Source organism: Plecotus auritus (genome assembly GCF_963455305.1).
Source record: "Plecotus auritus genome assembly, chromosome: 1".
In the NCBI taxonomy this organism is placed as follows: domain Eukaryota; kingdom Metazoa; phylum Chordata; class Mammalia; order Chiroptera; family Vespertilionidae; genus Plecotus; species Plecotus auritus.
Window position 1 is genome coordinate 4,276,315 of NC_137770.1, and position 15,052 is coordinate 4,291,366.

General features: G+C 50.8%; 1 protein-coding gene across 1 annotated transcript in view; it reads left to right on the forward strand.

Annotated features, from left to right (window-relative positions):
- Window positions 1-15,052, forward strand: part of PPP1R13B (protein phosphatase 1 regulatory subunit 13B) — an 85,052-nt gene that overhangs the window by 50,925 nt on the left and 19,075 nt on the right. Inside the window, exons 4-5 of the mRNA XM_080668898.1 lie at window positions 1,042-1,118; window positions 14,922-15,023. Coding sequence (XP_080525024.1) covers window positions 1,042-1,118; window positions 14,922-15,023 — 179 coding nt within the window. The remainder of the gene's footprint in view (window positions 1-1,041; window positions 1,119-14,921; window positions 15,024-15,052) is intronic.

Below are 15,052 nucleotides of genomic sequence, written 5' to 3' on the forward strand. Positions count from 1 at the left end.
AGGGTTCCCTTTGCTCCACATCCCACCAGCACTCAGTTTGCTGAGTTATTGATGACAGCCATTCCGACAGGTGCGAGGTGATCATTGTCCCCTCTCTGCCTCCTCTTTCCTTGCATAGTCATTCTCTCCCGTGCCCTGACTCAGGAGACCATCCCCCAGCTGTGATGCTCTGCCCTCTGCTGCTCCTGCCTGTGCTCATGCTTGTGCTGTGTGTCTGTCTGTCTGTCAACTCGAGAAAAGTGGCAGTTAGAACAGCTCACGGGCATCTGCTCCCTGCTCTGTTCTGTTCGCTGGACTTCTCCAGCTTATGCTCTGAGCAGCCAGAATTGAGGGTCCAAGACTCATGTTTCCTCTGTGCTTCCCCCAGAGCCGAGGGCAGGCAGTTCTCACCGATGGGTGCTATTTAAAAGGGATCGGATTTGAGTGTAAGTAAGAGATACCCCTCCCTAGCAGGGTGCGAGTCCTCTATATGCAGCTGGAGGACAGCACAGAGGACATGTACTTGAGTCACCTCTCACACTCGGGAAACCGAAGCCTGGTGTGTAAGTGACTCGACAAAGGTCATGTGCAGGACACAGACCAGTGCCTGGGGAATGGCGCGATGGTGCCAGGGTCGAGGCCACCGGGGCTCTGCTGGCTGTGCTGCTTACAGGGTGTGGACTTCGGGCAAGTGGCTCACTTCCCTGTGCCTCTGTGTCCTCCTCTACCGGACACATGGCTTATGGTGGGTTGAGACCAGTACGGGGACCCGGCTGGCGTGGCTCAGTGGTTGAGTGTCAACCTATGAACCCGGAGGTCACAGTTTGATTCCCAGTCAGGGCACATGCCCGGGTTGTGGGCTCCATCCCCGGGGGGGGGGGGGGGGGGGCGTGCAGGAGGCAGCCGATCCATGATTCTCTCTCATCACGGATGTTTCTATCTCTCCCTCTCCCTTCCTCTCTGAAATCAATAAAAATATTTTTAATTGTCCTTAAAAAAAGAAAAAGAGAACATTGTTTTCCTAGTACATGTTTAGTAAGTTTGGTCCTCTCATTTCTTTAGGTGGCCGTCAGACCCAAGAGCAGAGGACCCAGAGGAATGTGATAAACGTACCTGGAGAGAAACGTGCTGAGAACGGGGTAAGCAGCAGGGAATTATACTGAAATTTTAAGATGCTTTTCACAAGTACTGATTAGTTTCGGTTACATTTTATTTTTAAAGAAGTTTTTTTTAGTAGAGATTAGTTCTGTGAGTATTTCACAACGTTTTATGAAGTTTAAAGAGGCAGTCACTGGGTCTCACCACTCCGCAGCCGGTCCATGCGCTGGGTCACCTGGAGCGGAGCAGCACCCCCCGGCGTGTCTGGACAGCTGTGGCCTGGCCCCTGCCTGCCTGATGGCTCCGTGTCCGGGCTGAGAGGCGAGCAGGCAGCGGGCTTTGTGCCTTCAGGGTGCGTGTCCTGAGCTTTCTGTCTGCTTTGAAAGACACTGGCCGGTGGGCTGCCGTCTCCACGCCGCCTGCAGGAGGGCAGCTTCCTCTGGCACCTGGTGTGGAGCTGGCGAGCAGGCCCGGCACTGGTTAGAGGTGGGAAGTGTGCCAAGCGAGGGCTTCTTTTAAGAAATGTTTGGTGTGTGTTGACAGAAGGAGCAGGTAGGGACATTTTCCAAATGGTCTTTCCTGAAAATTTTAGTCATGACTTTCTCAAATGATGTTAAAGCTGGAGAATCGGTTTCTTTTTCTGGCTCTGCCCATAACCAGGTGTGTAATCTTGGACTTGTGACTTCCTCCCGATTCTGGGGAAGAACTCGGGTCTGGACGTGAGGGCCGTGTTCAGGCCCTGGCCTCAGGACCTTCTAACGAGCTAACTGAGCAAGTCACCTTGCCTCTCTACTTCCCAACTTTCTTGTATCAAATTGCTATTTTAGTGATTTTATTGTGAACCGTTATGGCTTTTTGTTGTTGTTGTTAATCCGCACCCAAGGACATTTTTCCAATGATTTTTTTTAAAATATATTATTGATTTCTTACAGAGAGGAAAGGGAGGGGATAGATAGTTAGAAACATCGATGAGAGAGAAACATCGATCAGCTGCCTCCTGCACACCTCCCACTGGGGATGTGCCTGCAACCAAGGTACATGCCCTTAACCGGAATCGAACCCGGGACCCTTCAGTCCGCAGGCCGACGCTCTATCCACTGAGCCAAACCGGTCAGGGCTCCAATGATTTTTTTTAGAGAGAGTGGGAGGGACAGGGAGAGACAGAGAGAGAGAAACATCAGTGTGGGAGAGACACATTGATTGGTGGGCTGGGGATCGAGCCTGCAACCGAGGTACGTGCACTTGACCGGAATCAACCCTGGGACCTTTAGTCCCTAGGCCGATGTTCTGTCCCCTGAGCCAAACCGGCTAGGGCCCATTGTAGCTTTAAGTGATACACTTAAACCGCTGTTTCTCTGTGCTGTCAACTGTAAGTCATATCTCCCCCCGTAAGACGAGGGTGTCAGCCCCACCTCCCCTGCCCACCTACTTCCAGCTCCTTCACCTGTACCTCTGTGTTGCCGAGGTTGGTGATGCGTGTGAGGTTGTCTAGCTGTGATGGAGCCTTTCGTCCTTTGCCTGTAGTTGGTTATAAAGTTGGAGCCCATTTTAGATCTCGCAGCCATCCGCTGCAGAGCCAAGCGACGTGCATTTTCTTCTCGGTGGTTCCACCCTCCTGGCCCTTGTGCCACTCAGGAGAACGGTCCTAATGTCGATTATGGATTCTCCTTCCTTACCCTTCAATTCCTAAAGGCCTTTCATCAAATCCTCTCGTCGCTCTGCCACATGACATACTTGTCCAAAATGGAGCCCCTGTGTGTCTGCCTGACATGCGCTTCAGAAAGTCTTGGGATAAATAGGCCCAGACCCTGTTGGTAGAACTTCTGATTCAGTTGGTCTGGGTGAGACCTGGAAAACTCCCCCAGAGGGCTCTTATCCTGCCGAGTGTGGGACGCCCAGGCCACCGGCACCCAGTGCCATATGCATTCAGAACTTCGGTCCAACAGAGTTTTGAAGGTCCTGTTGAGTTGTAAGATCCCCCTGAACTTGAGGGAGGGTGAAATAAAGACATCAAATGGGCTTCGTGTGTTGCCCGGCCGGCGTGGCCCAGAGGCTGAGCGTCAGTCTATGACCCAGGAGGTCATGGTTCGATTCCCGGTCAGGGCACATGCCCAGGTTGCGGGCTGCCGATTGATGGTTCTCTCTCATCGTTGATGTTTCTGTCTCTCCCTCTCCCTTACTCTCTGAAATCAATAAAAATACATTTTTTAAAAAATAGGCTTCGTGCCGAAACCGGTGTGACTCAGTGGATAGAGCATTGGCCTGTGGACTGAAGGGTCCCGGGTTCGATTCCGGCCAGGGGCATGTACCTTGGTTGCGGGCACATCCCCAGTGGGAGGTGGGCAGGAGGCAGCTGATCGATGTTTCTCTCTCATCGATGTTTCTGGCTCTCTATCCCTCTCCCTTCCTCTCTGAAAAATATCAATAAAATATATTTTAAAAAATATATAAAAAATAAAAATAGGCTTCGTGTGGAGGCGGGGTGTGCACACGTGTGAAGAAGCAAAGGGCCCAGAGGACGGGTCCCAGGGGTAAGGCAGGGAATTCTGAGATGGATGGGATGGGCCTGCGGTCTCTTCTTGCGGATGAAGTTGATTCTTGTTGACATGGAGGTCATGTTTACTTTTCAAGATCAACAAAACTGAAACCTGAAACCAAAATTAAATGTGTTTGCAGCCTTTATGTGACTTGTAATTAGAGAAGGGAGAGGGCGAGTCTGGAGGTATAACTTAGTGCTGGAAGCATTACATCAAAGGTGTTACTGTATTTTATGGCCTACACACCTGCCTTTTAAGCCTAATAATACACTGCCTCTGTAAAGCACGTTACTGTCTACAAAGCACTTTTCTGTGCACGTTTCAAGTTAATGTGGTATTCAAAACGTCTCTCTCCAAGATGTTTTTGTGTTTACCCTGGCTATGGAGTCATGGCACATGGAACCTTGTAGCCTTGTGGGTGGACAGCAGCTGGGAACGGATCAATCGACAGCTGAGCAAGGCGGGCGTGTGGTGGGAAGAGGACAGGGTGCTGCTTTGCAGTGATTCACGCCCCTGACCAGCTGCTCAGCCAGGAGGCTGGGGAAGTTCTGCTCTGAACATGGCAGCTCCACAAGTCAAGTCGTCTGAGAAATAAAGGCCCAACCCCCTGGCAGAAACCCGGTGGGCCCGGAAAACTCTGTGTGACTTTCCTGCGGGGTTTGGGAACCCCGGCCACAGGCACACATGGTCGTGAGCACCCAGAGCTGCAGTTGTCCGACAGGATTTTGGAGCTCTGGCTGGGCTGGGTGCTATAAAGGCAAGCTGACCTGCTCTCGTTGTCTAGGCCTGTTGCGGCGTCCAAGACCACCCCATGCCACTGCTCTACTAGGACTCACAGGGCTCGGGATGGTCTCCTCCCGGCTGTGACCTCTGCAGTGGAGGGCACAGCGCAGGTCCGCACAGGGAAAGGCACGTGGGTGAAGCCTGAAGGAAATGAGGTCAGGCTTCCGGAGTCCACTCCCAGTGGAGCCGCACAGGATGTGCTTAGTTCCGCCAGCAGCGAGCTGTGACAACATTTGCAGTGATATCACCAGGACACTCACTGGAGGGGCCAGGGCCCAGGGATTTTACTGGGAGCTGCTCATGTAGGCAGCCTCTCTCTAGAACAGGAGTGAGGACCCTCTGGCCTGTGGGCTATACAGGCCCATGAAATCCTTTGGTCTGGCCCTGTGAAGGCATTAGGGGTTAGTTAATTAAGTGTTTGACCAAATATATCTGGCTAATTTTTAAGTTGATAACTTTGTATGACCTGAGAATCTATATATACAAAAGCCTAAGCGACTGTTCAACCCGTAGCTATGACGTGCACTGACCACAGGGGGCAGACGCTCAACGCACAGGCACGGAAACGTGGAACAGACTGATGAACCTCAGAGGGAAGGGGGAAAGGCAGAGGGCGGGAAGAGATTAACCAAAGATCTTACATGCATATTAGAGGCCCGGTGCACAGATTCGTGCACCGGTGGGGTCCCTGGGCCTGGCCTGCAGGGATCAGGCCAAAACTGGCAGTCCAACATCCCCCAAGGGGTCCTGGATTGCGAGAGGGCGCAGGCCAGGCCGAGGGACCCCACTGGTGCACGAATCCGGCCTCTAGTGATATAATAAATATCCAAATGGCCTTTGGTAGAAGAAAAGGTTCCCCACCCCTGATCTAGAAAGTACAAAAACTCCAGACTCCCAGAAGGAAAGCAGGCATTTAACACAAATCATATTCTTTACACGAACGGTTTAGGTGCAGTGAGCCATTCTTCTTCTTCTTGTTTTCAGTGAGCCGTTCTTAATAGTTCTGGGAATGGTGGGAACCCTCTCACACTTTAAGTGCCAGGAGTCAACCAGGAGCCAGCCTTGCAGACAGGGCTCTCTCAGACCAGCCGTCTCGGGCGGCGCCGGTGCGAACTCTCCCGAGCAGCACCGCTTCCCTTGGGTGTTCGGGAAGCCCCTTTTCCTGTCCTCAGGCAGCCAGGCCAACCTGAGCCGCTTTCTGCTCGCATCCTATGCATCTGGTCAGTGGCCAGGGTCCGTTGGTCCTGCCTCCTGTTTTCATCTGAGAGCTTTATAGTCTTAGCTCTGACATTGGGCTGCGATCCATTTTAAGTTATTTTTTTTTAATATATTTTATTGATTTTTTACAGAGAGGAAGGGAGAGGGATAGAGAGCTAGAAACATTGATGAGAGAGAGACATCGATCAGCTGCCTCCCGCACACCTCCCACTGGAGATGTGCCCGCAACCAAGGTACATGCCCCCGACCGGAATCGAACCCAGGACCCCCCAGTCCGCAGGCTGACGCTCTATCCACTGAGCCAAACCGGTTTCGGCCATTTTAAGTTATTTTTTGTATATGATGAGAAGTAGGGTCCAAATCCATTCTTTCACGTGCAGATATCCAGTTATCCTAGCCCCGTTCAGTGAAGACAGTTCTCTCCTCTTTGAGTTATCTTGGCACCTTTGTTCAGACGGTTGGCGATAATGTCAGAGTTCTTTCTGGAAGCATTTATCATTGACGTGGTCACTCAGTCCCCCTGTTTTCCATGTGGTACCCGTCGCCTCCCAGGCCAGGTGACGTTTCAGGTGTCCAGAGACTAGCTTCTAGACTTCTGCTGGGTGTGGCCGGAGCGAGGAGCTGGGGAGGCCGTCCAGGAGCTCCACTGTGTCTTCAGGCCGTCCCTCGCTCGGCCTGCTCTAGGCGCCCCCACTTCCCTTCCCTTTCCAGGGCCACACGATGCTGTCAGCCCCAGTCTTTTTTTTTTTTTTTAATATATTTTATTGATTTTTTACAGAGAGGAAGGGAGAGGGATAGAGAGCTAGAAACATCGATGAGAGAGAGACATCGATCAGCTGCCTCCTGCACACCTCCCACCAGGGATGTGCCCGCAACCAAGGTACATGCCCCGGACCGGAATCGAACCCAGGACCCTTCAGTCCGCAGGCTGACGCTCTATCCACTGAGCCAAACCGGTTTCGGCCCCAGTCTTTTGAAGATTCTGTGATGTAACTGGGCCATTTGTCCGACTTCCTGTTTCTGGCTTGAGGATTGTCTCAGATCTCCTAGGTCAGTTACTTCTCAGCCATCCTCTTCCAGCTTCTAACAGTGTTGTCTCCACTCCCGCTATTCCTGTATTGTGGTTTTATAGTATTTGATGTTAACATTTCCTTTTCTGTCATTTAGTGGAGTTTTGTTATTTAATAAAATTAGGATTAACTAATCCTCCATTTGAGCAGAATTAGGTGTGGCTTTCTTTTCATTTCTCCCCTGGGGAATTGTTGGACTTACTGATTCTGAGGACTGGCCTCTGTCAATAATTCTGGAAGATTCCCTGTCGTCTCTACAGATGTTCTTCCACATTCTTCTGTTTCCTTCTCCTGGAACCCTGGTGAAGCATGTATGTCTTTCATTTTATTATTCTCATCTCTTCATTTCGTCTTCATGTCTTTACCTTCTCTGTCTCTGCGCTGCGTTCTGATAATTTCCCACCTCCAGTGAACGCACTCTGGCCTTCACTGCTTATTTGGCTGTGTGGTCCACGCCCGGGGTGCGGGCTCCGTCCCCAGTGGGGGGCGTGCAGGAGGCAGCTGATCAATGACTTCTCTCATCACTGATGTTTCTATCGCTCTCTCCCTCCTCCTTTCTCTCTGAAAACAATAAAAATGTATTTTAAAAAGTAAGAAAAGAAATGGCTGTTGGTTAAGATCAGTAACAGGTGCCTCTGCTGGGCCCTGTAAGAAGTCTGGGAGGGCAGCACCTCCTGTGGATGGAAAGGTGTCCACTTGCTGCGGGTTACGGTCCTGACTGCTACCCACTGAGCTGGGAGACCGCTTCCTCGTCTGTGACACCAGTGGTGCTCCTCACAGGGTTTCCCAAGCACCAGGTCAGCTGCGGCACCTGTGACCTCAGGCGTGTGCAAGTGTGTGACATATGTGGCAAGTGCACGTGACATGTTGAATCTCTAGAATCCAGAATTGGTTAAAATAACTGAGTTCTCTCCCACGTCTGGAAGTGATGTCAGATCCTGAGGGTTAGAACAATTGTATGAGAGGTTCCTTAAAGGATCAGGAAAGCCTGAAGGAAGCAGGTGGCACTGTGACCTGATCCACAGGGTTGGTAGGGTTGAGAGAGGGGGAAGGGCGCTGTAGACTGAGGGAAGCAGAGGAAGTGCTGGCTCTGGGATGGAGAGGAAGCCCTGAGCCCTGAGCTGTAGCTGCTGGTACTGGGGCAAGGCAGGCTCCGGTCAGAGTAGAGGTAGGAAATTCAGGGAGGCGGCCAGGTCGGAAGGAAAGGGAGGAGTCTGGTTTTACACGTGCGGAGGTTGAAGCCCTGCATGCAGGCAGAGCACCCGCACCAGAATGTGAGCGTGGCCACGAGAACTGGATCCAGAGTCCTTGCAGGGCGGGGAACCTCTTCCTGCCCAGGGCCATTGGATGTTTATGACATCACTCGGGGCCGTACAGAATGACCCACTTAAAGCTTAGCTGCTGCTTGTGGTCAGACATTTCATTAACTCACCCCTGATGCCTTGGCAGGACCTGACCAAAGGATTTCATGGGCCTTATTCGGCCCGCAGGCCAGACATTCCCCACCCCGCTTTAGAGACCAGGCTGGCTTGGCTCAGCGCCAGCTCAGGTGAGCTCTCCACAGAAGCCAAGCACCAAAGGAAGGGAGTAGGACCAGCTGTTACTACAGCATGTCACCTCACTGTAGGGAACTTAGTCCCCCCGAATCGTACGACAGCACCATTTTGTCTGTTCTAACCAAAGATGCCTTACCGGTTGAGTATTAAAATCTCCGTGTATCAGGATAAGAGCTGACATCTGAAGTGACCCATTACCCAGTTGGTGTTTCATTGCCAACAGAACCCACTAGTCTCTTCTGTTAACTGGCTACCAAGGGACAGACGCTAGGCATTGAGGGGACAATGGCATTGGTAGCTGAAACCTCTTAGGGTTGCACTGTCATCGAGCTCTCCTAAGCATACGCTCAGACATTCACAAACATCTTCTCTTCTTCGGATGATGGCCGTGCTGTTGGGAACAACAACCAAGTGCCTGTAAGGCGGGAATAATGGAAGGGTAAATGGTAGAGGCAGATAGTCTTTATGAGGCGTCACAGTAAATGGACACAGTGGTTTCTAAGGATGTCTGCCATTCTTTGACATGCCTCTCTTCAAAAGATGGCGCCTGTCCCCTCCTCCCAGACCTGGTGACTTGCCTCCTACCAGATAGAAGGGGGAGAGAGTGACCCCCTGCAGCTCTGAGCCTAGTTCACAGGGGAGGGAGCTTTGGATTGCTGGCTCTGGGAAACCAGCCACTGCGCCGAGGACACTCAGGCAGGCCCTGGGAGAGGCGCTGGAGGGCCCGAGGCCAACCCTCGCGGGCCGCCCTGTGAGTGAGCCACCCGGGAGTGAGATCCTCCACCCCGCAAGGCTTCAGATGACCACAGCCCGGCTGACGCTGGACTCAGCCAGCCCCACGAGCAATCTCAAGCCGAAACCGCCCGGCTGAGCTGCTCCTGAATCTCTCGTCCACAGAAACGGAGAGCCAGATGCACGTTTGAGCAGCCGGGTTAGGCGTGATCTGTTACTCAGCAATAGAGAACGCATGCACGTGCCTGGCCCGTGACGTACGTCAAGGTGGGCTGTCGGTTCACAAATCACTTTCACAAACATAAAATACCTAAATTAAACAGGGAAGAGAGCTGGTGTCAGTAATAAACAGCACGTCGGTGTGGCTGGGAAGGAGCATGTCATGTCAGGAACGCTTGTGCTCCGTTGCCGGCGGAGGAACAGGAGGCTCATGGGAGACATGGGGGCGGGGCTGCAATGGAAGGGTTCTTCGGGATGACCTGGAAATGTAAGATCTTGCTTTTGCATCATTCTCCAGTTCTTCAGCTTTTAGGGAGTTGCACTCCAAGTTAGGGCAGGAGCGCTTCTTTAGGGTGACAAAGGCTAGACAAGAGAGCACGTCCCAACAGGCAGAGGTGGCCCACGCGCACGGGAGACCAGAGTGTCACAGAAGACGCCCCTCCTCGCCGTCCCCAGGCCGTGGGCTCTCACACCGTCGTACTCGGTCAAGCACGGCGTGCACAGCAGGCGGGGCGGAGCCCGTTCTGGCGAGGAGCAGTCGGGCTGCGTGAATTGGTGGCTGTGTATTGACCTGAAACTAATGTCAAAATAATCACTTCTTACCGAGCATTATTTAGTGTGTTTTTGGATGAGTCCTTAAACAAAACCAAACCGTTGTCTGGAAGAGGGCATAATTCTTCAAGAGCCGTGGAGTGGAGGGTCATTAACTGAACCAGAGCCTGGGCGAGGTGAGGGGTGTGTTTCACGGTAAAATGGAGGCTTTGCCGGAAACACACCGGACGCGTATTGGCGGTTCCAGCAGCACAGCAGGTGGACGTGGAGCTGTCCTCCTGCCGGTGTTGGGAAGACTAGCCATCTGCACGCACACGGCACTAGCGCTCAGGCTGGGAGGCGCGTGTGCATTGCCTAATTGTCTACAGTGGATTGTTCTGCGGGACTTTATTACCTGTTCTAATAACTGAAATGCTGTAACACCAGTTTCACATTATATTTAAAACATTACCTGGGGAGACAAAAATACATTTTATTAAAGCCATGTCATCAGCTGGCTTGTGATCTAAAGTTTTCAACCATAATTATCAAGTGAGTTGTTTCTTAATATCTTTTAGAAATCTAGTTCTTATCACCTGTTTTTTGAACATACTTTGTTTTGTTAGCTTTATGACTCATGACTCACACACATAATTAGTACAAATGAGACATTAACCTGGAAAACAAGCCTCCTGTTCATATCTAACTTTTGGCAAAGCTGGGCTTAGCTGCTTTATTGACAATCAAGTCACAGTACGTTTGGGGTTGATAGCTTGATGGTGGACGTTTTATGCTTTTTTTCATTACTTACCAAAACACCATTTATATGGTACTTATTTAAAAAGAGGAAAATTAAACTTTGAACGAGTGTTGGCAGCATGTGGAGAAGCGAGGACTGTCACGTTGCTCGTGGGAGTGAATGACCTCACCTCGGCAAACAGTCTGGCCTGGTCTGTGCGCCTCCCGCACAGCCTGCCTGCTGCTCTTCCTGGTGGGGACCACCCGGCGTCCACTCAGCTGTAGCAAGGAGGCTGGCTGGTATGTGGGACAATGTGGGCGCACCTCTAAGAAGCCAGACACCAGGAGTGCATAGAAGGGCCCCTTCCGTGGAATTCCAGAGCGAACGGGCTGGGCCGGCCTGCAGAGCAGCAACCCCACGGACCAGGGGCTGGGTTGAGGGTCAGTAGGACACCTGCTGGGATCCTGGACATGTCCTGTATCTCGGTGGGTGGTGGCTACACTGTGAGTTTGAAAACAGGCTACCACAGTGGAGTGAGATCCAGGCGTGGGGGAAGGGGAAGGAAGTATTGAGTCACTTGCAAATCCATTCACCTAGTCCCGTGGTCGGCAAACTGCGGCTCGCGAGCCACATGCGGCTCTTTGGCTCCTTGAGGGTGGCTCTTCCACAAAATACCACAGCCTGGGCGAGTCTATTTTGAAGAAGTGGCGTTAGAAGAAGTTTAAGTTTAAAAAATTTGGCTCTCAAAAGAAATTTCAGTCGTTGTACTGTTGATATTTGGCTCTGTTGACTAAGGAGTTTGCCGACCACTGACCTAGTCATTAAGCATTAAGCATTGATCATTGATCACTGATCATTAATCATTGGTCATTGGTCATTGGTCGGAGGCTGTGGCAGGCTCTGGGCCAGGAGCTGAGGCTGCGGATGAGCGAGGACTGGGGCGGTCTGGTGGGCTCTAGCTACTGGTGTAAGTGGTCGGTCAGGTTAGTACTTTGTATGTGACAGAATTGCAAGTTGGAGGAGTAAAGTCCCTGAGCATTTCCACAAGTAGATTTGTGGAAGTTTGGAGAAAGAAGGGGATGAGCCCTAGCTGGTTTGGCTTAGTGGAGAGAGCGTCGGCCTGTGGACTGAAGGGTCCCGGGTTCAATTCTTGTTAAAGGCACATGCCCCGGTTGTGGGCTTGATCCCCAGTAGGGGTGTGCAGGAGGCAGCCGATCAATGATTCTCTCTTGTCATGGATGTTTCTATATCTCCCTTCCTCTCTGAAATATCTATATATTTATTTTTAAGGGGGATGATATGACCAGATAAGTGATTATGGGGGTCGAGGGGCTTCTGTTTGGGGGGGAGTTGGTTAGATCTGGAGTTGGGTGGCTATGTTTGCCATGGAGAATGGGTGCTGTCAGAGTGAGGCTGGGGAGCATCAGTACTCTCCCTGGGACCCAGAGTTGGAGAACGTTGGCCTGAGGGGGACCCTGAGCCCTGTGAGAAGGACATGGAAACCTGCACTGTCGCTGGGAGAATTTTTCTGCTAATTCACTGGTCCTGGGCATGGCTTGTCTGCTCTGTGCCGGACTCACACTCACCTGGGAACTCCCATTGATGTGCCGGGAACAGGATCTCATTTCTTCCTGTTAGATGCAATGAAAAGAAATAAGGAAGTAGGTCATGGGTTTGTTGGAATAAATTGGGTTTGTGCTGAGAATTTAAAATTGCCCATAAGAGGGTTAGTTTTCATGAGGAGAATGCATGGTGATAGGCCCCTCACAGAAGGATCGGATTTGCATCAAAGGTTTTTGTTTGCCCTGACCGGTTTGGCTCAGTGGATAGAGCGGACTGAAGGGTCCAAGGTTCGATTCCGGTCAAGGGCATGTACCTTGGTTGCGGGCACATCCCCAGTAGGGGGTGTGCTGGAGGCAGCTGATCGATGTTTCTCTCTCATCGATGTTTCTAACTCTCTATCCCTCTCCCTTCCTCTCTGTAAAAAAATCAATAAAAAATATTTTTTTAAAAAAAAGGTTTTTGTTTCCTTAGACTCTGAAAGGGCGCTGCTTTTTGCTAAATAAATGTTCACAATGAACAACTAAGGGAATATGTATTAAAATGTAGAATGTTGCCGGTTTGTTGAATTACTGGTTTATGGTGGCTTGTGTTTTTATAACCCGCTTACAGCACAATTAAATTACACAGGTGTGTCATTTTGAAATGACCCGTTGAGCTGTGCGCTGTGATTTATATAGTTATCTGCATGTCAGATCCACTTCCAATAAAATTGTATTACATACGTAACATATAATACCTGCACTACTTTCTGACAACATAGTACCTCTTAGTTTTGTAGTTAGAAACATACAGACGACGCAGCACATGCACAGAGCACTGGCGTGTTCACAGCTGTAAGTAGCAGAATCCTGAGCAGCTCATTTCTCTCCTGCCTGCTTACATTGTTATTCTAAGCCAGTGGTGGGGAAAGGAGACCAAAGAGATCTTTTGTGACTTGTTGAATGGACATAGTTCTTAAGGAGTAAAAGTTCTGAAGGTTTAAAAAAATTACCTTTCGTTGTAATTGGAACGTCTCAGTAGGTGGAAATTAGCAACTGTTTATTAGTGTTAAGACGGAAATTTTGATTCTGCCAGGCGGTTTTTGGTAGCATAAACAAATTTCTTTTCAAATGGAAGTTTCTATAACTTGGCTGTTCGCAATATCTGGTTTTGAAAAGGGCCTTGGTCCATATTGCTTGCCCAGGATCTTAGCTAAACAGGACAGGGGTCCCAGTTAGGACTGTTGAACAAACCCTCATTCCATTCTCCAGGAGTCAGGAATGTGCTTGAACACTGTCAGGTTTGGGGGAGACTGGAGTCAGAGGAGCAGGCTGGGACCTCTGTTAAAAATACAAGAGGGGCCCTAACCGGTTTGGCTCAGTGGATAGAGCGTCGGCCTGCGGACTGAAGGGTCCCAGGTTCGATTCCGGTCAAGGGCATGTACCTTGGTTGCAGGTACAACCCCTGTAGGGGGTGTGCAGGAGGCAGCTGATCGGTATTTCTCTCTCATCGATGTTTCTAACTCTCTATCCCTTTCCCTTCCTCTCTGTAAAAAAATCAATAAAATATTAAAAAAAAAATACAAGAGGGGCCCCACCGGTGTTGCTCAGTGGTTGAGCATTAACCAATGAACCTGGAGGTCCTGCTCAGGGCACTGCCTGGGTTGCAGGCTCGATCCCCAGTAGGGGGCGTGGGCATGCGGGAGGCAGCCAATCAATGATTCTCTCATCATTGATGTTTCTATCTCTCTCTCCTCCCTTTCTCTCTGAAATCAATAAAAAAATTAAAAAAAAAAAAAAAAAAAAAGAATACAGGTCCTGGCTGGTTTGGCTCAATGGATAGAGTGTCGGCCTGTGGACTAAAGGGTCCCGGGTTCGATTCTGGACAAGGGCACATGCCTGGGTTGTGGGCTCGGTCCCCAGTGGGGGCGTGCAGGAGGCAGCCAATCGATGATTCTCGCTCATTATTGATGTTTCTATCTCTCTCTCCCTCTTCCTTCTTCTCTGAAATCAATAAAATATATTTTTTTTTAAAAAAGAATACAGGAGGGAAAGACAAGTATCACATGATCTCATTCATATGTGGAATCTAATGAACAAAACAGAACCAGAGACATGGAAGCATGCACAGACTGATGTATTTCGGGGGGAAGGGGGTGGAGATTAACCAGAGAACTTACATGCATGTATGCATGACCCATGGACACAGGCAGTAGAGCGGTGAGGGCCTGGGGAGGGGGGATTGCGGGGACAGGGTGGAGGGGGTCGGGGGGGGGAGGAGGGCATCTGTAATATTTTCAACAATAAAGATAAATTTAAAAAAATACAAAAGGGCGGAGGGTAAGAGCAAAATGGGCTCAGAAGTAGAAAGTGGAGTCTGAGGGGGACAGTGCGCACGCCTGGTTAGCAGCAGGGGTTGGAGGGGCGCAGGCCTGGGTAGAGTCAGACTTGCCCTTCCCACCACAGATCCAGCACAGCAGGCTTGCATGCACCAGGGCATGCTGAGTGAGGAGGTGCTGTGCGCGAGGTCCGGGGCGAGGGCTCCGTATGTGGCTCAGTGCAGAGCACAAGGCAAGCACGTAAACATGCGTGATCTATTATTATCTTCAGCCGAGAATGGGCGCACGCTTTCAGATTCCGTCAGCTGCCCACCTCTCCGTATTGCCTTCTGGTGTTCATTTCCCAGAGGTTATTCTGCCTCTAAGGGCCGATCCTTACTGCAGCCCGCTTACATGTTTAGTTTCTCGAGACCAGGGCTCTGTTTAATGAAGCACTCGGCATTAGGAGCGTTCTTATGAGAAAACAGGTCATTTGTGCTCTCCTGACTCTAGGAAGCCTGTTTACACCCCTGGTGTGCTCCCAGCACCCAGGAAGTGGGTCGTGCGGACACGCTCCAGCCTGTGCTCTCTCCCCTGCAGGTGGGGCACCCACGTGTGGAGCTGACCCTCTCGGAGCTCCAAGACATGGCAGCCAGGCAGCAGCAGCAAATCGAAAACCAGCAGCAGATGTTGGTCGCCAAGGTGAGTTTATGGAAGCCGAGGTGGGGAAG